Source organism: Thermobia domestica, chromosome 10 (assembly GCF_964235325.1).
Source record: "Thermobia domestica chromosome 10, izTheDome1.hap1.1, whole genome shotgun sequence".
Classification (NCBI taxonomy): domain Eukaryota; kingdom Metazoa; phylum Arthropoda; class Insecta; order Zygentoma; family Lepismatidae; genus Thermobia; species Thermobia domestica.
Genome location: NC_137463.1, coordinates 188,439,485 through 188,462,079, shown reverse-complemented (window position 1 = coordinate 188,462,079; position 22,595 = coordinate 188,439,485). Strand labels below are relative to the sequence as shown.

The following is a 22,595-nucleotide window of genomic DNA, read 5'->3' as shown; positions in this document are numbered from 1 at the left end:
ACATCCGTCAATAATGATGTAATGGAGGCTGAGACTTTATTTATAGCTACCGGCTGACACGTGAAAGAGTGGTCAGGCATCGTTTCAATTCCCACAGGTATAATTTTGAAGTCTTCATGAATATTCACCTCCTTCTCCTTGGTATTGACAGCTACCAATAGCAGGTTGGGTTCATATGTCTGCAGGATAACTTCCGTACCAGATTGATCCTTCAATTTAACTTCTTTGGTGCGTCGATCAATTATTCCCTGAAATTTGTCCAAGAAAGGGCATCCAAGAATCAAATCCGTACGCAAGTACTTGATTATGAAGATTGGGACTTCAAATAGATGGCCTTGTAAATTTAAGTTAAAAGTTTGTACACCTTGTACAAGAAACTTTTCCTTTCCTGCAAATGCTCCAAGTGATAATCCTGTATAGGGCCGTAACTTGGCCGATGGGAAAGCAAGTTTAATACGCTTCCAAATTTCCCAGTCCATGAGATTAAGCTCGGCGCCACTGTCTATCGTGCAGTTCAAATCAATACCTCCTATAGTTCCTCTTACTACTGGAGATGAAGAAAAATAATATTCTGTACGAGACGAGGATTGGTCATCTTCCACCACAAAACTGACATTAAATTCAATAAAATTATCGAATTTCGGGTCTGAAATAACACTAGATTCGATTTGGTGAAGAAAAGGTTTGATAGTTACATCTGAATTAGACTTTTGACTATTGGGGTTTGAACTCCCTCCGCAGCAATCTTCCCCCATGACTAAAGGTTGCTGCGAAATGGGTTTTCCGTACCTGACGAGCAATGGTCATGATCGGTACCATTTCGATTAAATGCTCGAGATTGATCTCTATCTGTATAAGAAACATTCTCACTATCTCCATTCATATCGGTTCGCGCCATGTTGTTTCCACCAGAAGGATTCTGGCTATCATTATTATGGAATCTCCTTCGATTTCCATGTCCTCGAAATCTTCGATTCCTACTATTGCCTCGTGAAGAACATCCATTCCTATTGTTCCTATTATTTGTGTGAGTTCGATTCTGCCAACTACAATTATTGTTGGAATATCCAAATTGGTTTGAATCAGTTTGGCTACTCACACTTACCTGTTTGCCTGTGTTTGAAACAATTTTGGCCTGCCTAGCAAACGGGCGTTTCTGAGAAAGTCTTGCCGAATCAACTTGGGATGACGCAGAGTGGCTGGATAGAGTAGCGATTCTACTCATAAATTCGTCGAAATCATGACAAGGATTGACAGTCAGCCACCTCACATCCTCTTCCGGAATACATCCAAGGATGAGGTTCATTAGTTCCGTATAGTTAGGAACTTCAGTCACATCGAAATACTTCTCGATCAAAGCCCACGAGAATTCAAGTAAAGACGAGAATTTCGTTTTATCATACTTGAGATTTTGTAATTGTCGTTTCTGAATATGTTCCATCTCTTGCGAACAATATTGTTTCTTAAAAAGTCGGATGAAGTCCTCGTAGCATCTTATTTCACCAGCAACCGTGTGAAACCAAATATAAGCTGTGTTTACCAAACAATTTTTAGCTACCCTAATTTTCTCAGCATCCGAGACTGAGTATATTTCAATACATCGTTGAAAATCACGAAGGAATCTGCGAGCTACCCCTGGTTGATTATCTCCTGAAAATCTTGGGAAATCTTTGAGATCTTTTAATCTGAACACAGATGGAAAAGCAGACACTGGTTGCGATACAGTATTAATCCCATCAAAAGAATCTCCAACTAAAGGTTTGGAATTTTCACAAACTTTCGACCTGGAACAATCAAAAGAAACATGAGGATAATTATCTCGAACCATACAACGCTGAACCGAGTTTTTGCTCACCACTGTCGTTGGCATACTCCATGACACCGTAGTAGTCGTCGTCGTTGGTATACTATAACTACAGTTAAACATCGTCCAGGGTGGAAAACCGCTAGGTTGGACGGAAGGAGTTACACGATATGAAGGTACTGTTGATACTTGAGGTAAGTCATTAGTACCGTTCCTAGTAAATATCACTTTATCATTAATATTTTGTCCAGAACCAAAGGAATTACTAGCATTGGAGCTGTAGATAGGAACATCATTACAATTATGGCTCACAAAAGAATAAGAAGTACAATAGGAATTTAGGGGAGGTTCCCTATTTACTTCAAAAATCCGTATTGGACCCTTAAGGGCATGTCCATTCTCAACTGGTTCAGAACTCACAAAAGATTGCTTCCGCGGAACTACTTTATCACTACATACACTCTCACAATCAGAGTGAACCGAAGATGATTTAAGATTATCAAGTTCATGCCTCAAGAGCGAGATATCCTTGACTACTTCACTATGATTAGCGTGGGTCTGCTGTTGTAGTACCGTAATACGGTTACTGATATCATTGGTTTGGACTTGCAACGAATTAAGGACATCATTATTAGAATCCTGGTATTCATGAAGGGATGCGATCTCGTGATTCTGCTTCCTCAACGTTTCTGGCAAACTTCTCAATGTCTCGCTTCGAGTTCTCTCCTTTTCGTGAAGTTCTCTGACACTTTCGTCAAGGGTTTTAATCCTGTCATCATGTTTCATAACAATGGCGGTTACCATATCTATACGTTCGTCTAGTCGCGACGCCTCCACGTTTAACTCTTCCCTCACTTCCAGTTTAAAACTCTCAAGTTGCTTAGTGACATTCTGTACAGTTGCAGCAACTTCCTTGAAACCTGCTGTAACTTCAGCCTTCTGTTCCTTTTGAACAGCCCTTAATTTCGTCTGTTCGATTCCTATGCTTCTTTGATCCTCACTTATTTTCTTTTGGTCAATGCTTATTTGCTCAATACATTTATTCATTTTTAGCAATTGAGCGAACATCATCTCAATAGTTATGGTACCCTGTGCAGCCGCAACCGGCGAAGAAGTGACAACTGGATCTCGAAAGACTCCAGAATTGTTCGCATTTTCGTCGTTTTCCCGATCCTTCTCAAGTTCAGGGATTTTGTCACCATCATCAGAAATCTTTTGGGATTCGCATTCCTTACAATACCAAAGATAGGTCTCAGCACTAACCAAATCATACGTGCTAGGTGATTCCTTCAAGCCTACACAACGAAAATGGTACCAGCGCAAACATTTCCCGCACATGACTGATTTAATTTTCTCGGAAAGTTCAAACACTTCCTCTGATACGCTATGATGGCAACAAGCATATGCACGCTCTCCCGTGTCAGAGCTATTACGACTATTTTCGGAACTACTTGACATTTTGCCTTTTTTTTTAGTTTTTCTCTATGTAACAACACAGTTAAATATATGTAACACACAATAAAATATATATATCTAGATATAACACACAATGAACTTCAAAATCATAGAATATGGTTTTCCCACAGAAACACTCCAACAACTCCGAAAATTCTTCATTCCGCCTTTTGTCCTCTCAACCATTAATAATTAACGAATGTTACCTTCAATAGCCTTATTTTCAGTTTGCAAGCCAGATGCAATTAATCCTGAAACTGGGCCGCCACTTTGTAACTTACTCTCTCTTACGTTCTACAAGTTGTGTTTGACTTGGATAACCTTTTAAGGCTCTTGCATTCTGGTGCAACCAAATGAAAGTACTAACTTATAATAAACAATATCATAAGAAATGTAATCAATCTTACCTTACTACATAATTCCTCGATAGTCTGTTGGCAGTCTATCTATTCTATCGGTATTTTTGGAAGCATATATATATCAATTGGAATCTGTTTATTATTCACAAATCTTCGATAATACAGTTATGTCTTTGGAGAAACAGGAAAATAAAATGAAGAGAAAAGTCAATTTTTAACCATTAAAGAAAAAAAACAGTCCATGGACATCAACTCAGTTTCCAGACTTCGAGTTTCCTTCAATCTTCTTCCACGTAATTGTAACTGATAAGTCTGTTATATCCAAGGTGATGAATGACTTAATTCGACATCTGGGAAATGATATGCAGCTCTAGCCAACTTCAGAAAGACGACGCACTACTCTACTCTCAGGGACACAAGACAAGGACGAAGTACATAATAGCACCGGCCAAGTATACTGCTTTACATCATTCAATTATCAAATTTGGACATATTAATGTTTTTCCTTACACACCTTTGTTTTCTCTGATAAGAGCATGAAACAATACACCTACAAATTTGCTCTAATTACACAATTAGCAGTAAGAGTGATAACATTTACTTCTTTGCTTTACTATTAATATATCAGCGCAGCCGTCGTGACTTACAACAAATAGTAATACTATCAAAAATTAGTTCCGAACCACTACAAACGGGATTACACTTTTAAAATACAAAACAAGTCAGTATTACTCTGACAGCGGGACGTGCGATTTATTCAGCAACCGTCACCCAAATATATTCACTGGTGATACGTGCAATTTACTCAGCAACTGTCACTCACCTTTCATACATCTGAAATGTAACCTGTGTAGACGGAACTCCACTGTATTAACATCTATTTATGCCCATAGCCTTGACGGACTCCACTGTACTCTGATGGTGCACTTTAACAAATTATCAGGCGTGATAGGAATATTTCGTAATGACTTTCCAAATTGAAATAGGTAGATTCGCCGAAACTGATGGTAATCGCTTACTTTCGTATTTTTGACTAGAGAGCATCGAGGAGATACACGTTCTTTTATCAGAAGCCAATTCTAATTAAAATGCACTGAAATACGTAGAATTAACCTGACAAATTATCTGAGAGGAACTGCTCTTCGGTATCATCTCCAATAACATACCACACTTTTGTTTACGGAATAGTAGTGATGATAAACACAAAATCAAAGAACATTATTAACATAAAAGCGTAAATATTTCGAAGCAAATTATACTGTATTAAATACCAATAATAGCAAGAAGTACCAATAGACATATAGAAATTCTTAGAATACACAACCAAGAAACATACATAAATTTCTTCCAAATACTTTTTGTTGTTAAATTTTTAATGGTTGAGGGCGGACGTTTAAGCTAATAGGAATGAAGATTATCGAAGTTGTGGGAGCTCACTGCGGGAAAACACGTTTGTAATTAAGCACTCATTGTAATATTTTGCCACGAGACTGCTCACATGTAAATAGATCCCTTGTTAAATTACAGTGATTCATGCAATAGATTACCTCAATACAACAATAGGAAGTCGTTGGATTAATATGAAAAAAAAATCAGCAGTACCCGGACCTTACAATTTTTAATCACAAGCCCCCTGAGAGCTGGCTTTTGGTTCAAGAATTTCCAGGTGATGATATGCACTATAAACTATCACTTTCTGAATATTCGATGATGAATTTCCTTGTTTATACTTCTATGAAGACCACAGTATTTCAAATATAATTAGAAATGTGTTTCCATGCAGTTCGTCCCACTGTTCATGCAGATAAAACGAGTTTCTTCCAAAACATCCTGGATATCAATAGACTTATTATCTAAACTTTACCTGCATATGAAGCAGAAGAGACGGAAAATGTAAAACAAGCCACCAAGAACTCAAGCTCCCACTGATACATCACTTCAGCAGTTTTAAACACGTGTATCAGCAAGTTGATGTTACACGGCTTTTTATATTTTACGATATTGTTGTAATTATACAAGTAACGAAGTTCCTTTAACACACACTAAACACTGTATGGCTTCTGAATGTTTTCGTATTATTGTTTCTTCACATTAAATCTATTTAACACTGTTTCAGCGTAATATTGTGCGTAATATTTTGTACAAAAACTCACATTGTTACGACCTCCTTCATCAGCTAGCCTCGCGCCAGGTGCGCTTTCGCAAGTTCTGACTAACGCAAGCTAGCCTCGCGCCGGGTGCTTTCGTACATTCTGGATAACGCAATCGCAATATTTGCAACGGAATTTACAAGCTTCGGAAATTTCGGTGTAAAAGTTACTGAAATATTTATGCATTCTTCCGTACAGAGAACAATAATATATATAATAACTGAGGCGGAAAATCAGTCCGTCTCACGGTTCCGGATTCGATTCTTTATAGGTACAGAATGTTCGAGTACTATAGCTTGAAATGCTCGAGCATTGCTTGACCTTAAACCAAGAGATGTTCAAGTCAATCTACAGTATGTTTTATTATATTTAAGTGTTACATTCCCCGTTTGAACAATAACCGATTCAGTTTTGAATGTGGATCTTTATTATTAATAATAATAATAATAATAATAATAATAATAATAATAATAATAATAATAATAATAGGAAATATTTCGTAGATTTGTGTAATTAGCTTCCAAGTATTGAGAAAAATTCACCAAACCTGTTTGAATCTTCATTAGTTCGTTTGGGCATACTTGTTTACAGTTCGTTCGAAGAATGGAAAAGGAACATAGAAAGTGGGTACTAATGTATCGTGAATGCAGTTTAGGTGGCAGATGTATCCCATGACTGACTGAGGAACGATAAGCTAGCACGTTCGTAAATATTTGGTCACTTGATTGCGTAGTTATTTTTCACGACAAATAAAGAGAAGGCAGTCGGTGTATGGAGGGGTGTTTTGTATAGCATTTCTTTTTCATTGTGTGTGTGTGTGTTGCAGTTAATTGGTAATGAAAAATGAGGGGGAGAGAAACAGAAAACAAATTGCGCGCAGATCAGTGTTGAATTCAGGCATGTTCAAGGCTGAAGCTGACCCCCCTAGAATATATATGCACCCCCTCTAGAATATCTACACATGCATTAAAATATTTACTTTTTTCTGTTTATTTTTTTTCGGAAGTAAAAGAGGCTTACAACCAAAGATTTTTTGTTTGTTAAAGAAAATTAGTTTCTTCTTTTGCCCAACCTAATTGTTCAGAGTAACAAAGCGCGTTCTCGTATAAAGTTGAAGTTAAATAAAAGTTTGGAAATTAGATACAGACGCACACAAACGCTTTACAACGTCAGTGAAAAATGGCAATATGTTGGTTATTGCAACCGAGCAGACAACAAGAAGTCGCGAGTTTTGTTGCGATAGATTCCTACTGCTCTATTGCAATCTATAATAGAGCCCCCCCTTAATTTTTTATTGACCCCCTATACAAAAATCTGAATTCAACACTGGCGCAGATGCAGTGCTTTAAGGAAGCTGAATTTAATACATCACAGCACAGTAGTAAGTAAGAACTTCGAGGACTACGTGCAATGTTTGACGAGAAAATCTAAACTCTTCATGGAAAACATTGGTTGCAGTTCCAAGACTTAAAGATGAACATTATAAATACGGTACTCTTATGAAAGGAACAGTGTTTTTATCGAATTTACTTGATGACAATAATTGCTAGTGAACTTTCGGAGGGAGGGTAAACTCTACACAGTTGTCCATCTCTACAAGGTAACTACTTGAATTACCACTCTCTATCGAAAAAAAAAAAAAAAGCTTATGTTATTATTGCTGTGCAACTTCGATATATTTCTTTGGAACTGGCAGTGCCCAACTTTGAGTTATTTCCACAACATTTCGATGTATCATGGAAAAAGGAAAATATCATTATTTAGAATCGATGAATGTGAATTAGACTACCACTGTTGTCCATCTTGTTCGTATTGAATATGATAACTTAAAGATTCCTCCTCTCCTTGAAAGAGGTAGCTTCAAGGGGGAGAATGTACAAACAGTCTTTAAAATATTTAAATTTTAAATCTCCGTCAGGATCTTAAATGCACGTTTGTGTGTGTTCTGGTGATTGAAGTTTAGCCTTCCGTTGAGTAGCGAATATAAGCTTGGCGTGGGAGACCCGGGTTCGATTCCCGGCGAGAGCTCAAATGGTTCGGAGTCCACGTTAATCAGTAGGTCCACGTCTCATATAGCCTCGCTGCTGAACAGGACGTTAAACTCAAAATCAACTCAACGAATATAAGCAATTCTTGATCTCGTGTATGTTATGCTTTTCACTTTCACAATCCCAAGAAATCAGATTTATTGTATAATTTTCTGCTGTGCAGTTCAGTGTATAAGTTAAGTATTAGACAATGAAAATGTGTTTCTTTCTATCATACCTATAAGATGAAGCTTTGTAATTAGGAGGAAGGTGTAGTAAGTCCTTTTTCGCCAGCTCTGTTTGTATGATAGACAGCACACTTTTTTCTTGTTTTATGACATTTTGTACGTGCGGTAGGCTTGGTTGATTGTCAAGAGAAAAAAAAAAAAAGAGATATAGAGAGATGTGTGTGTAGAACGATATACCCGAATTTTATTTGTTACTCTACCGTTCATCATCAGAGAGTATATTATTTAGTATTATAAATTTATTTTGGTGTGTTTAAGTTCTTAGAATATGGCCGTGATTTTTTTATTTTATTTATTTATTTATTTATTTATTTATTTATTTATTTTGTGTGTGTATGTGTGAAGGCATTCATCGTATACCAATAACTGTAACTTATACTGGAATTGTATCTAACTTTTAGAAGTCAGACAAAAGCTTTTAATTTTAAAAGCTTTGAATTTTGATAAGAATTACGTCTCATGAACCTTCTAATTCCGGGATTCTTAAACTGTGGCCCACAGACATTAGGAGTTACTGAAAGTATAATCGGAGATACGAAAGTAAAACTAAATTTTATAATAACTTCATTATGAAAAATACTAGTAAAATAATCAGGTATAATATACAGTAATTATAACATTATTATTATTATTATTATTATTATCGAAATTGATTTTGGCACTAATTTGTAATGTAAGCACTAAATGATTGTAACAATGTGTATAGTGAAAAATAAATAGATAGTATATATGAAAATAATTTCTCAAAGGCGCACGCACTAACTAGTCACTACATCAACAGCAGGAGAGTTCACGATGGTTAAGAAACGCTGCTCATATCCGATCCTGCTACTAGGAACAGCTAAGTAGCAAGTCCCCAACAATTATAGCTATGTATCCTTTCCCCTCGATGAACGTACACTCGTGAAGACCCTAGTAGCAGAGACAATTTGCATACCTCTTGCTGTAAGCTTGCATTGCAAATCGGCCAAGCTTGCATCCAGCTTGATTGGAAAACGTGCAAGTATGTCGCAAGCTGTATTCCAGTAACGAAGTTACATGAGGACAACCTTGCATTCAGTGTTCCATTCAAGCTTAACGCAAGCGTTTTACAAGTCAAGAGCAAATGGATGGCCAGTGATGCCATAACGCTCTACAAAGGGTCTAAAGCATCGCTTGCAAGTACAACAAAAGGCAGATTGTATGAAAACATGCGTTTCAAGGGCAAGCGTAGGAAGCCAAAAGCCAAGTACACGCCAACTGGGTGCTAGGGGAGGATCAGGGAGAAAAAATGAAATCTTAAAGTTCTACGTCCCACAGTTATGCCGGCTAGAAAAAATGAGACGGTGATGATGAGGAATGAAGAAAGTGGGAGAAAACGGTAGAACTCCGAGAAAACCCACGCACACGGTGTTTGTCCACCACAAAGCTCACTTGGCGCGAGCTGGGACCTATGGTGCAAGGATCCCATGCACCATAGGTGAAAGCTTTACCACAGCCACCGCGGCCCCGAAGACCAGAGAGAATAACCTTTAATCATGAGTAGAATAGTTACAATTATTCAGTTTTTGTAACAGAGTTGGGAAGCATTAATTTCGTTAATTTGTCTCTTAACAAGGAGAGGGGCTTAAAATGATTGATGATGATTTTTTTAAGGAACCAGTGAATAATTTGTCCGCATCATTAAGGAAGTTTCCCAGAAATACTCACTGGAGTTGAACTCGAAATGCTTTACTATGTGTATATTGAAATAAAGAGTCCAATAAGAAGACCAATATAATTATTTGGATAATTAATGCCGTGTTTTCTCCCTCCCTTTCCCTCGTGGATATGAATTATTTATTGATCTTCGAAGTCTTGAAAAGTCTTATGTAAGTCCTTTTTTCTTAATGAGATTCCTAATTAAATTGTAGACTAGCTTATTGCTTGATGATCGGAAGTAATCCTGTTTACATGTCTCAGCATATTTTTGCTGACTTTAGCAAGAACGTGTCAACGTGTGTGTGTGTTATAATCTGGAGTAGGAGTATATTGGAAGAGAAATCGATGCTTGAAGAAAGCCAAGGTGAGGGAGGTAGGCAACTATGAAAAACGTTATTGGATTGTCATGAAGCCAAGTCCCGCCTCTTTTTTTTACATGATAAGAATCTGTATTGCCGGCCGCTTGCTAGCATGCTGCTCTCGGCATGAATCGCGTTAGTTGAGTCACGTCGATTCCGAAAAGCGGTAGACAGAACGAAACAACGCGGCGAGAGTAGAGGTCGTTTGTGTGTTTACAGTGCTAAGTTCAGTGCGACTGACGTAATAGAGATACCGGCAAGGAAAGCCAATATACCGGTTGTGTTTGTTGTTGCAGTCGTGAATTTTCACGTGGAATAAGTGTCAACAAATTAAACTGTGTTAAAATTCCAAAAGATTATAATTATAATACGTAATGGTGTGTCGTTGGTCAAGGTAAGTATTTCTCTTGAGATGTTACAATGTTAACGTCGCGCATTATGGTTGTGTACTGATTGCAATTATATTTTCCCACTTTACGGCGGCTAGTTTTGCTTATACATAAAGGAGCGGAACATATTCTGTTGTGTATAATGCTAAATATAGAACCCCAAATAGATAGGAAATGGAATTTATGAACTACAAAATACCTTTATTTTATTTTGTTTGAAGGTGTAGATGTGCAGCTTTATAGTTACTGCGTAATTACTAATACTCGTAATCATTGATCGGGAAATATAGCTCTTCCTTATAATCAAAGTGAGCTCATAGTTTATATCCTAATGGAAAAGTTAATAGATATGATGTAATAATTGCTAACCAAAATCACCGAATCGCTTAAGATGTATTGTGATTGTTAAACTGACTTTCTACGTTGTAAACATTGTCAAACAGGTGGATCCAGTTGACACTGTAACAGCATTCTTCTATAAGAATCAATTACTAAGTCTAATACACGTTTCGTATTGCTTTGTTCGGTTCCTGAATATAAAAGTAATTGATATAACCCCTCCCCATGTTTTGTCCCAAACATACATTTCTCACAGAAATTAGCACATTAGATGGAGTTTCTTCCCTTCGATTTTTACCGATGTGACCTCTCGAACCGCTCTCAAGAGGCGTAAATCTGAGTTCAAGCAGGATGCTATCGCGGTTTTCAATGAAAATGTGTGTGTTGATCTGTGTAGTATTCATCAGTGTTTGGCAGAGTTTGGAAGTGCAGTACGAATTGATAGTGATATTTACGAATTACAATACTGTTACGAGTAATTGCTTGGTTTTTCAGGGTATTTGACGTGACCAAATTAAAATTTTCGAATGATAATAGATTTACGGTAGTTGCGAACTGGCTACGTATCATTATCCTAAGAAAATAGATGCACCAACGTTACGTTCCGAGTAGTCTCATAAGGTTTTAGAAGTTGGAAAATAATGTAATCAGTCTTCAATTAAATTATATTATTATTATTTTTTTTTTGTTAAATCCTTGTGTGTGTGTGTGATAATCTAAGTTTAAAAAGGAAATACATTTTCCTTCCCTCTCATGTAAATGACGTTTAATCTGATTTTATTAACTTCAGTTACGGTTAATGGAATCATTGATCTGGGTTCAGATGCGATTTCGTGACACTTTCCGCTTTGATGAAAAGTTTAATAGTTTAGCGAAAATATCATGACCTGTTGGTGATTCATAGTTCCATATATATTAAACATCTGATAAAAAAAATGCAGAAAGTTACATAGTACTTTGTAATAGTTTGAACAGTAAATTTCATTGTGTTTAAAGTTCTTATTTGATCTCTTGTGTGTTCAAAAAAAGGATATTAAGTCTTCTCAGACGGCATTTTCCATTCGCTGAACCGCAAAATCATTTAATATAATGATTTAATATAATGTTAATATGTACCCACAAGCAAGATTGTGTGCAAGACTATGATCACATAGATTAGTTTGCTACGTCAAGGCAAGACGTGATTGGTTGTTTTTCTTGCGTGAATATTTGTTTTTGTGAATTAGCTGATGTGGCTAATAAGGCCTCAGTTTCGTTAAAGCATAATCGATAACTTTCTGTATCCTACCAAGTGAAATAAATTTTAGAGACAGTATTTGTTAAAAGTCTACAAAATTCACTGGTGTAGAGAAGTCCGAATCTTGACTCGAGATAAATGGTAACTTGTAAACATCTATTTGCCTTCATTAATGCTAAGATAATACGAAATAATCCAGGTACGGATACGGATTAACCCTTATTTAAATTTATCAAAAGACAAGATAAGAATTGATATTCTGTTTATGCGCCTTCTTTTTAGAATTTGATATCGTGATTTATGTATATATAATGAAAAGGGCTTATGCACTTAATTGAAAATTAATGCAAGCTCAAGACTAACCAGAGGTGAATAATTAATGCAGGTATTATCTATATAGATTTATTTACGTTACAAATCCAAGATTTGCGATATCGTTCGCTTTTTAAAATATAAAAGATATCTACTGACCTAAGAAAATCAACAAATAAAATTGCATCATATTACGACAACGTAGTTTGCTGAAGAACAAGTCCATACGTGTTATGATAAGGAAATTTGAAACTATTTAGAGAATGGAATGATTAGATCCTAGTTGTCATAGCAATCCCACAAGCAAGGAATGAGGTGAAATACTTAAGACACGTGTGTTATAGGCTGTTTTTTTTATTATTATTATTTATTCCTACCTTTTGTTCTAGTCTCCACTTTTCTCCTTCACATTCATATCTGACAACTTTGTTAATAGTGATAGAATAGACACCTATAAAGGAAGCTTAACTTACTCCTTGGGAAATCATGAGAAAAGTGCATTCAAAAGTGCCACCACCTTCACTGATGCCGAACTAAGGTTCAAGTAAATCCATTAAATAGTCACAGGTAGCAAGATCTTCATTGGCCTTGATATGAAAGAAGCAGTTCGTCTCGGGTACTGATAAGAAAGTTTCTGAGAATAGTGTAAACACAGTTCTCGAAATCAAGAGTGAACAAGGGGACAATATAAAGATATTGGTTTTGTAACTGTCTAGTATTAAAATAATGTGAAACGGACTAATTGGCCACAGTTCATTATAGAACACAGCTTCTGAGATACAAGAGTGAGTTATAAGTCTTTCATTATTTCCACAACCTAAACAGCAGGTGCGTGTATACGCCATGATTGACTGTAAGTAAATGATCAAACTGGCCTAAGAGATAGTGCGGCAAACGGACTATTTAACACAGGGGCCGCCACTGCGTCAGTATCTTTCTGTCTGTTTGTAGTGGCAGTGACGAGTTGTGCTTAACGTCCGATACATAAACTTTCTGTATGAGTTCAAATTTGGGGGTTTACATTGCAACCAGAATATTGCAAGATTTATGACACACTCTTCCACAGCAAAAATTGCGTTCGATAAGGATCTATTACTAAAAAGTTATTATTGAATTACGTGTTAGCTATCTTTGGGATATTATTTATTGTCGAATAACTTGACCACATTCAGTAATTTAATAATATATATTGTTTAATATGAAAATTTTGTATTGAATTCATATTTAGATCAATCTATTACTTTGATTTAAAGAAGTGTTCCAAATTCATTTAGTATAAAGTTGCTATAGCAGTATTTACATCTAATTACAGATTGGCTGACCACACAATCCAGGCAGCAGTAGCAGAGCACCTTTTTGGGGACCTCCCACCGGACGCTCTGCCTCCACCGACGGCAGAAGTAGTACAACGAAAGCGGAAGGAACGCCACGAGAGTACGTCTCAATCGCAAGAAAGAAAAGTTATCAGGTAAAAAATAAAGATCCTAATTTATTTATATTCTCTAAAGTTCTAGAACATTTTCTAAACGTGATGGTGATAGTCTATAATCCTGCTTCACATGTGTGATGCTAAAAAAAACCTGAAACTCATCTTAATTTATTTTTAATGAAAAACTCAAAATTTGTAATATATATATATATGCATAGTGCATCATTTATTACGTTATTTGCTACGTAGAATTAATTAATTGCACTGTGTAGCGATATTACCGTAAATAACTATGCATTCGATATTTTTTTTTTTAAATCACTGTGGTTATTAATATAGAATGCAGTTTATTTAAATTAAAGAAGTAATGCTAAAATCTTAAATAGAAGAAGTAGTGATGAAAACAATGTTTACTTTACTTTATGTACAGCATTTACTTCAAGTGTACCTTGACTTGTAAATTTAATTAATGTGATAGAGCTCATGAGGTTCGGATTCCACATTAATCGGTAGGTCCACGTCTCATATAGCCTCGCTGTTGAACGGGACGTTAAACTGAAAATCAACTCAATTAATGTGATATTAAAAACTGGTATACTTGTTCAAAGTATCTAGCTAGCAACCAAAAATAGTGTATCGATAAAATCAGTGACTAGTGAGCTTTTACAGTGGTTATCAAGTATAGCATATGATTAACTTTAGACGCAGGCTTTTCCATATAAAGGGTTGTAATGGTAAACAGTCCTATTATATATATTAAAGATATTCACATTACAGACTCTTATTTCCAACAAACCTACATGAGACTCCAGATTTTTCAAAGTTCGAACGGAACAACTATATCAATCAGTAGATTAATGCATTGATCTATGTAACGAACATTCTTCTCGGTATAATCCTCAAAGAACTGTAAAATGTCACGTTCAGTTGGGTGATACATTCTTACGGTATCGAGTCGTAACACCATAATTTCTGGCTTTTTACACAGATCTTTACGATCTATAAATATGCAGTATCATGTTGCTTTTAAATATAATTTTTTTTTCTCCAGTAATTCACAGTTTAAAGATCATTTGCATTGACATAAGTGTAAGAGAAAGTAATGGAACTTTGTGATGTGTAACACTGCGAAATTTCTGAACTTGTGCATAATTTTGTTTATTTAACAAAAAATGTTTTTGTTAGCGTGTATATTTCTTCCTGAATGTTGTTACTACATGAGATGCAGATAATCTTTTATGTGCGAAAGACGTGATGCTGTATACAAATTTATACTTTAGATTCAGTTAAATCTTTAACAAGGCGTGTATAAATATGCCCTATGACAGACGAAGTTTGTCTTTTATATTCCGTGTCCAGAGATATATAGTATTTATTGCCAATCGAGAAGTATGTGCCGGTTTTGCAATTAGTACGTCTGTTAAAATGTCTTTAATGTAGGTACTTCTGTATTGTATTGAATACAGTTCGTAACATCGATCTGTGCGCTCTGAAAAATACATATCCACGCCTACATGTTTTTCTCGTTAATTCGCATGGAATGAATCCATTTTAGTTCAGTTTTCTTCGCTTAGCACACGCAATTTTGTATAACTTAACATCAGCTGTACTCAGTTTGATCAATTCGTATCAAAGTAGTTACGAAAGCAACATTGCTTTTAAAATAAAGAGGCTGGCTATAAATATTTGGTAATTATTAATTTGAATTGTGTGATTATAACCAAAAAGGTCATGAATATCCATTATTTGTTTTTCAGATCAAATTCAGAAGAGCGCCCTTTAGAAGAAGAAATGGTTAGTTCAAAGGACAATATGAGACGTGTCAGTAGCCATGAAGACATGACAGCGAAAGCAAAAACTAACAGTTTTCTCCAGGAAATAAATGACCCGTCTTTGGGGCATGGCATTGTAAGTAGGAACAGCTTACGAGTTAATATTTCATTAAGGAAACTTGAATTATTAAAATTGTTTGCAAATACTGGAAATAGTTTGTTAACGGTGTATTGTAATCTATTTAGGAAATCGTCGCGTTAAACTTTCGTGGAAAACATATGTCCTGAAAGGTCCTTCTTATACCTGAAAAGTATAGAAAAAAAATTAATAATTCAATATTCAGTGACTGAAATACCGTTGAGAATCAATTGTTTATGTATTAAATCAAGTAAAAGTCTTAAGGATATCGAATGATTTGCATCATATTCTTGATTTTAATGTATGAACCAAGCAGAATACAGACTTTTACTAAGAATCCTGTTGTATTCTATCCTTTTTCACTATTCTGTTGTCTAACTTGATAGATTCATATTTGTCGTGTCTGAAAGGACCAGGCATTATGATCCTCATACTCATTACTGACTTTCTAAGAAAGAAGTCGAACTGTTTGCTGTTTATTACTATTATTATTTTCGAACACAATCGATGAATGCTAGTAATTCTGTATTAAATATGGTTCTTTATAACTACTCTGTAATATATTGATTTCAACATATATCACTTTCTTTTGTAGCGTTGCACCAGCATGCCCCTTCACGAACATAATCCACCAAGTGGAGCTCCCAGTTCTATGGGATCCTCTTCAGAGGAACTGAATCTTCTCACAGATATAGATGATGAACATGAGAGGCGACGGAGCTGTGAAAGGTTTGCAAGTTTCCCACATCCAGGTGCAACCAGAGGTAGAAGATCACAAACTAGGCGTCGCCGAACCCATCGGTCATCTCGAACTGATGATCAAGACGAAAGTGGATCTTCAAAGGTAAACGCGTTTTCTATCTAGTTCAAAATTCAGTAGAAAAGTCGCTTTATAAATGTCTACATACTTGTTACAGTTTAGCAATGAAAATAAATTCCTTATTCAGTATGCAGCCACAACCAACATAAGATTTAAAATTCGTAGAACCATGGGTGAATCAATTTTCTGTTGTGTCTAATCTTCGACAATCTATTCCAGCGTTTCCCAACCGGTGTGCCGCGGCACAGTGGTGTGCCGCGAATGGGTCGCTGGTGTGCCGCGAGGAAATCGGAACAAAATTATTAATTCTATAGCAATCAAATTGCAAGACATACAGAAAAAAGTATATTTGTATTTCAAATTACTACTATGAATCTAAAATTTAAAGTTTCATACTGTGTTACTTTTCTGTAGAACATTTTTCTGTACATTTCTAATTTTGAAAAAAAAAAAAAAAAGGATTTGTTATCATTGTTATGACCATTATTGCTTCTTTATTGTTGCAGACTATTTCGTAACTTGAAATTTTAAAATATTATTCAATCCTTCCGGCAAAGTAAACATGCACACGAATTACCTATATTTGTGTTTTAAAAGTAAGAGAGATTCGTTTGTTCGTTCGTTATTTAGTGATCCTCCTCCTTAATGAAAGGTTGGATACAGTTTTCGAAAAAAAAAGTGTATTTTTAACAACTTGAGCCCTATATCTGATTGTAATTGTTTTCTATTTTTAAATTAAAATGAAAAATAAGCATAATGATTTACCACGGGGAAAAAACAGTGGTCTACCTTTCTTCTCTGTAAGAAGGATGTCAGTAATCAGAAAAAAATACTACAGTATTTTATATTTTCAAATAATAATAATAATAATAATAATAATAATAATAATAATAATAATAATAATAATATGTGTGCCGCGAGAATTCAAGTTACCCTGAAGTGTGCCGCAAGTTGAAAAAGGTTGGGAAACGCTGATCTATTCGCATGTTCGTATTCAGTGGTTTGAATAGATTTTGCCATTACATTTTTTTTTTTTTTTTTCGAGACTTTATTACAATGCTTATTTACTTAAGAGGAAGTAGAAGGAAATGAACTAACATTAGAATTTGTTTGAATTAGAACGATGAGAATAAACAATAACATTGATTTTTTTTTCTCGAATAAATTGTAAAACAAATCGACGCAGTTGACTGTTTAACGTTTCTCAAACTAAGGTACTTTGTAATCCTTAGATTAAACATTAACCCAAAAATAAGTGAATTAAAAAAAATAATCTTTAAGTAAACTGCATATCATGTACTGTAGTTGGGACTCTCAAACAGGTGTAGGATTCTCCAGCTAATAGATTATACAGTTTAATAGGTTAACGATTATATAAATTGTAATAGGGTTATATTGATATATGATTATAAAATATCCTTATTAGTCTTCAATTATTATTTTATTTATTTATTTATTTATTTATTTATTTAGAAATTCAAATTATTTTCTATTAATACCAATATAAAATTATGAGCATTTCAAAAATTTAAGTATACCTTCATATTAACATATAGTCAATCAATTTCCTTTCAAATGGGGCAGGAATGGGTAGTTCATAGAATGAATATTCTGACTAATGAAAATGGAACACACTTTTAAAAAGTTTGAAGAACGCTAAATTAAAGATTTGTGATGACGTATTAATATGTATTATGCGAATTGATAATTTTAATTAAACTCTTATATCTTCTTCCAAAGGAAAATGAGGACAGTGATCATACAGAAAGCAGAAGTCACCACCACCATCATCATCACCATCACCACCATCATCATCGCCATTCTGAAAACCCTTCTGTATTGGTACACAGCAGCAGTTTTGGCAGTTCAACTTCAGATGATGATGATTCCAGTCAAGATGTGGATTCAAGATCACCACACTCATTCCTGCAGCTCCATCCACAGGTACATATCATAATCTAATGATTGCCTAATGATTTACTAAAACATTATGTAGAAGTGCAATTTTGATCGGTTGTATTTGATTTGAAATTCTTGGTTCACTTTATTGTAATACAGTTTAGTCAATGGGTAGTGTACATCACATTGCACGTCTCAGTGCATCACGCTAATACCTAAAAGGAAACAGTCAAGCTAATGAATGTAGTTTCCTGCTTAAAACTAATTGGTATTGCCAGCGTGCATGCAATTCACCAATTTAAAACTATTGTGACGATTTAATTGCAACTTAAAAACTGTATTGTTTCAATTCAATTATTTCAAAATAGATAGTGATTATGCTGAACTTGAAGTGCTTTGCTGTTGATTATTAGGACAAGGGCCATGATCATATTTAGATTTGAGAATTATTATTTGTGTAACCGCATGTTGGTTGGTATCCAAATTAAAATAAATAAATAAATAAAATGCACTCGCTGAGGAGAAAAAGCAACCAGAAGGAATAGATGAAATGAAATGAAACTTTGATTTGCATGGCGATATGACTTTATTTAATGATTACAATATCAAATTAATTCAACAACGGGTTTGACTGTGGAAGCGTAATACGTGTTGCATACCAGTAAGTTGTTACAGGGCACGGATACCTATATTGATGAGCTTTGGAAGTGGGTCGTAGAGTCGACGTGTCGTTACCTGAGGGAAGTCAGTCCATGTGTGTGTAACTGCGCCTCTAGATATTGCAGATCGGCAGTGGCCCAGAGTTGGAATCAGAGGTGATCCCAAACATGTTCAGTTGGGGGAGAGACCTGTGGCCTTGCTTGCTAGGGAAGAACCTCAACGTGATAAACAGTCCATGGACACATATGTCGTGTTTGGCAGAGCGGTGTCTTACTGAAGTATTGTACTACTGTTCTCTCGCAGGAAGGGTTAACATACGGATGCAAAATCTCACCCGTCAGGGTTCCTCGAATTACTACCAGAGGTAACCTGAAGTCATACACGATGGTTCCCCATACCATGGTGCTAAGAGGAACGCCGGTCTGCGTTTCACAGTATTGGCTCGATGCGAACTGTCCCTCCGGCGACCCCACACACGGAACATGATGGTCATCTGTTGTAATACAGAATCGAGACCATCACTGAACATGATCCGTTGCTATTCACCGCCCGCTGACATTTTTATACAGTGGTGTTAATTGCATCCTAGCAGAGGACGGTGCACCTGGAGTCCAGTCGCCGAGACACTGTGCGGGATGATAAGGTGTTGTGAAGGATTTGCTACGTTTGTCCGAGTGGCATCATCAAGTTATTTAATGTTTCACACACAATGCGACGATCCTCCCGTGATTTATCGGAACCTTTACGTCGTACGTTGGTGCCTTCACATATCCACTTTCCTCAACATGGACCACTGTAATATCGGAATGTCCCATATATCTAACAGTCGCACGAAACATCCAGCCGACCTCGTGCGACGCACGATCCAGCCTCTTATGAACGCCGCCAAGTTCTCATAATGCTGTCTAATACGGCGACGGAGCAGTGTATGTGCTTCTTGACCTTCCTGCATTGTGCTGATTAACTTGCTCTCATATTGACTGCCATGACAAGGGCTGAATTCCTTACTGGTGACATTACTACCCTGTGGTGGTTCGCGATCTTTGAAACGCTAACCGTTTACACAATCTCCATAGTGCCGGAGTTCATCCACCGGATTATAGTTGAATTAGACTATTTTTTCTTCGTCAGTGAGTGTAAAATAAATTTATGGAGTATAAGCAGTTTTAACTAAGGACAGTTTTAACCTGTAGTGTACAGCGGGCCCGATGGCTTGGACATAACAACTAGCTATATTAAAATACGCCTTATTTAAATTATTTTTATAGGTTGAAAAAGAAGATCGTTCCCCATCTCCTAGTCCATCAACTCCTAGAAAAATTTTCACTCCTCCATTGGATCTATCCACACTTCATCAGCAAGTGGACTGCAGTGAACCACTCACTAGCCAAGGCGGTTGGAGTTTCACACATAGAATTCATGTAAGTACTTATAGACAACATTTATGCCTATTATCAGTCGAAAAAAAAATCAATCTTTATCAAAGTAAAACATAAGGCACAAACTGTAATACTGTTACAATAGTACTATTTATTACCGAATCAAAGAATAATAATGTGGACTTAGTTTCCCTGTTTTTTTAATTCTGTAGATAATCTTTTAATTTTGTCGGTAGTCTTATTCATGATCTGATTCTCTAAATAGTCGTATTCAGTATTAAGATTAAAAGTTTACTGTTATTTGTAGGACGATGGACATGTGATGCTGTCTCCACGGAATTCAATGATTCTTACAAGGAGGACGCACCTTGATCCCAACGTTCCACCAAGTCCACCTTTAGAGCAAGATATTCTGCATCTGAAGAGGATTGGTGCGGAACCAACTCATGCATCCAAGGTTAAACACATTACAAAACAGATAAACAGGTAAGAATCTGGTAATACTTATCTTTGATATTGTCATTGGTAATGACTTATTTTATTTAGGGTATAGTTCAGTGGGAAAGAGTATATTTAATTATTTGGGGACATCTTGCTTAAGTTTCATCGATTTGGTAGCAAGTACAGTCGCCAGCAAAACTGGATACCCGTCTATACAATTTCTTGTTTCAGAAAATTCAAGACTGAGTGAGCCGATTTCAGTTCAGTTTGCTGGAACTTGGATAATCTGATGTCTTTCTTATACATACTTGAGTATGTGTTCATCTTGAAGGAAGTTACGATCAGGAGAAATTTCATTGTCCACTTTTGCTGGCAACTACCTCCAAGCCTGTTTCAGTTGTACTGTTTTAGTACTGTTTTATAAATACTTTCTGTAAGTATTTTTTTTTTAAATAATAAACTCTGTAAAATTTTAAAGCGTAAATAAGGAGAAATATTTTGATTAATAATTGACATTAAATCAAAATAGATTTCATTTCAATAATTAGGATGTTCTTACGTAATTGCTACGGAAGGACAAATTATGATTATTATATTGTATTTAAAATGTGTAATTTTGTACGCATTGGGACACGCGGAGTAGGTAGGTTACTGTATTATGCTGTTGTAGAAAATATTAGAAGAAAAGATTCTTTTATCCAAGACCATTTTTGTATACATAAAATTATTTTATATAAATCTACCCTTTTCGAGGCTTTGATTAAACTATCTTTTATTGGGTATATCGCCAATTCGTTCATTTCATTGTTTCTATAATGCTTGAATTTTTCATTAAGTGGAAATTTCTTAAATAGATACGGCCATATTTTATAAGAACTTACTATATTTCTTTTTCTTAAGTATGAATCATATTTTTCTTAACCTTACTATTCTTCATATAGTGCATTTTATGTCGTAATTTGAACTAATAATGAAATATTATAATTGCAGCTTGAAAAGGAAGATAAAACAGTATGAAGAAGATTTTGAACGTGAATTTGGATATCGCCCTTCTCATTCGGATAAAATGGGTTGCAAAGAGATCAAGAAACTGTCAAGTGAATTGAGTAAACTAAGGAAAGAATTGAAACGTAAGTATTACTTATTGATTTCAGACCGTAGGATTTGGTTATCTCAATTCTGTGAAATACATTTGAAAAGCTTGCTTCTTCTAATTTTGTATTGGATATTTTGTTTGTTTCTTAAGAAAGCATTTTTCAAAAAATATATTTCCAAAATGCAGGATATTTCAAAAATGACTGTAGATCCAAAATTTACAAAAATCCTCATACTTCTGCAGTAGAGTTTAAATTATCGGATAGTAACCACAGGTTTCCAAAAACGTTTTTAGAAAAGTTAATAATACAGGCCTATCAATTGTCCTTAGTGTGTATGAATGCTTTGGAACTAGTATTTAATATTAATTAAATGAAAGTTGAGCTCATTATTTCAAAATATATACGTATATGTAACTAGTACTATTTAGCCTTCTGTATGTGTATTGAACAAATTTAAATACAATAAAAGACCAATTTTGACCAAAGCATATATTATCTAATAAAGAATAGCGTTACAGTTTCGGCAAAGTTTCTTTGCCTTCATCAGATTATGTGCCTGATGAAGGAAAGCTACTTTGCCGAAATTGTAACGCTATTATT

General features: G+C 35.4%; 1 protein-coding gene across 6 annotated transcripts in view; it reads left to right on the top strand.

Moving 5' to 3' along the window:
- Nucleotides 1-22,595, top strand: part of LOC145662890 (protein FAM13A) — a 288,108-nt gene that overhangs the window by 253,520 nt on the left and 11,993 nt on the right. For all 6 annotated transcript variants that reach the window (XM_081728860.1, XM_081728862.1, XM_081728866.1 and 3 more), the window contains 7 exons: nucleotides 13,672-13,827; nucleotides 15,546-15,696; nucleotides 16,295-16,543; nucleotides 18,260-18,463; nucleotides 20,347-20,499; nucleotides 20,765-20,943; nucleotides 21,889-22,028. In XM_081728860.1, the coding sequence (XP_081584986.1) occupies nucleotides 13,672-13,827; nucleotides 15,546-15,696; nucleotides 16,295-16,543; nucleotides 18,260-18,463; nucleotides 20,347-20,499; nucleotides 20,765-20,943; nucleotides 21,889-22,028 (1,232 nt within the window). The remainder of the gene's footprint in view (nucleotides 1-13,671; nucleotides 13,828-15,545; nucleotides 15,697-16,294; nucleotides 16,544-18,259; nucleotides 18,464-20,346; nucleotides 20,500-20,764; nucleotides 20,944-21,888; nucleotides 22,029-22,595) is intronic.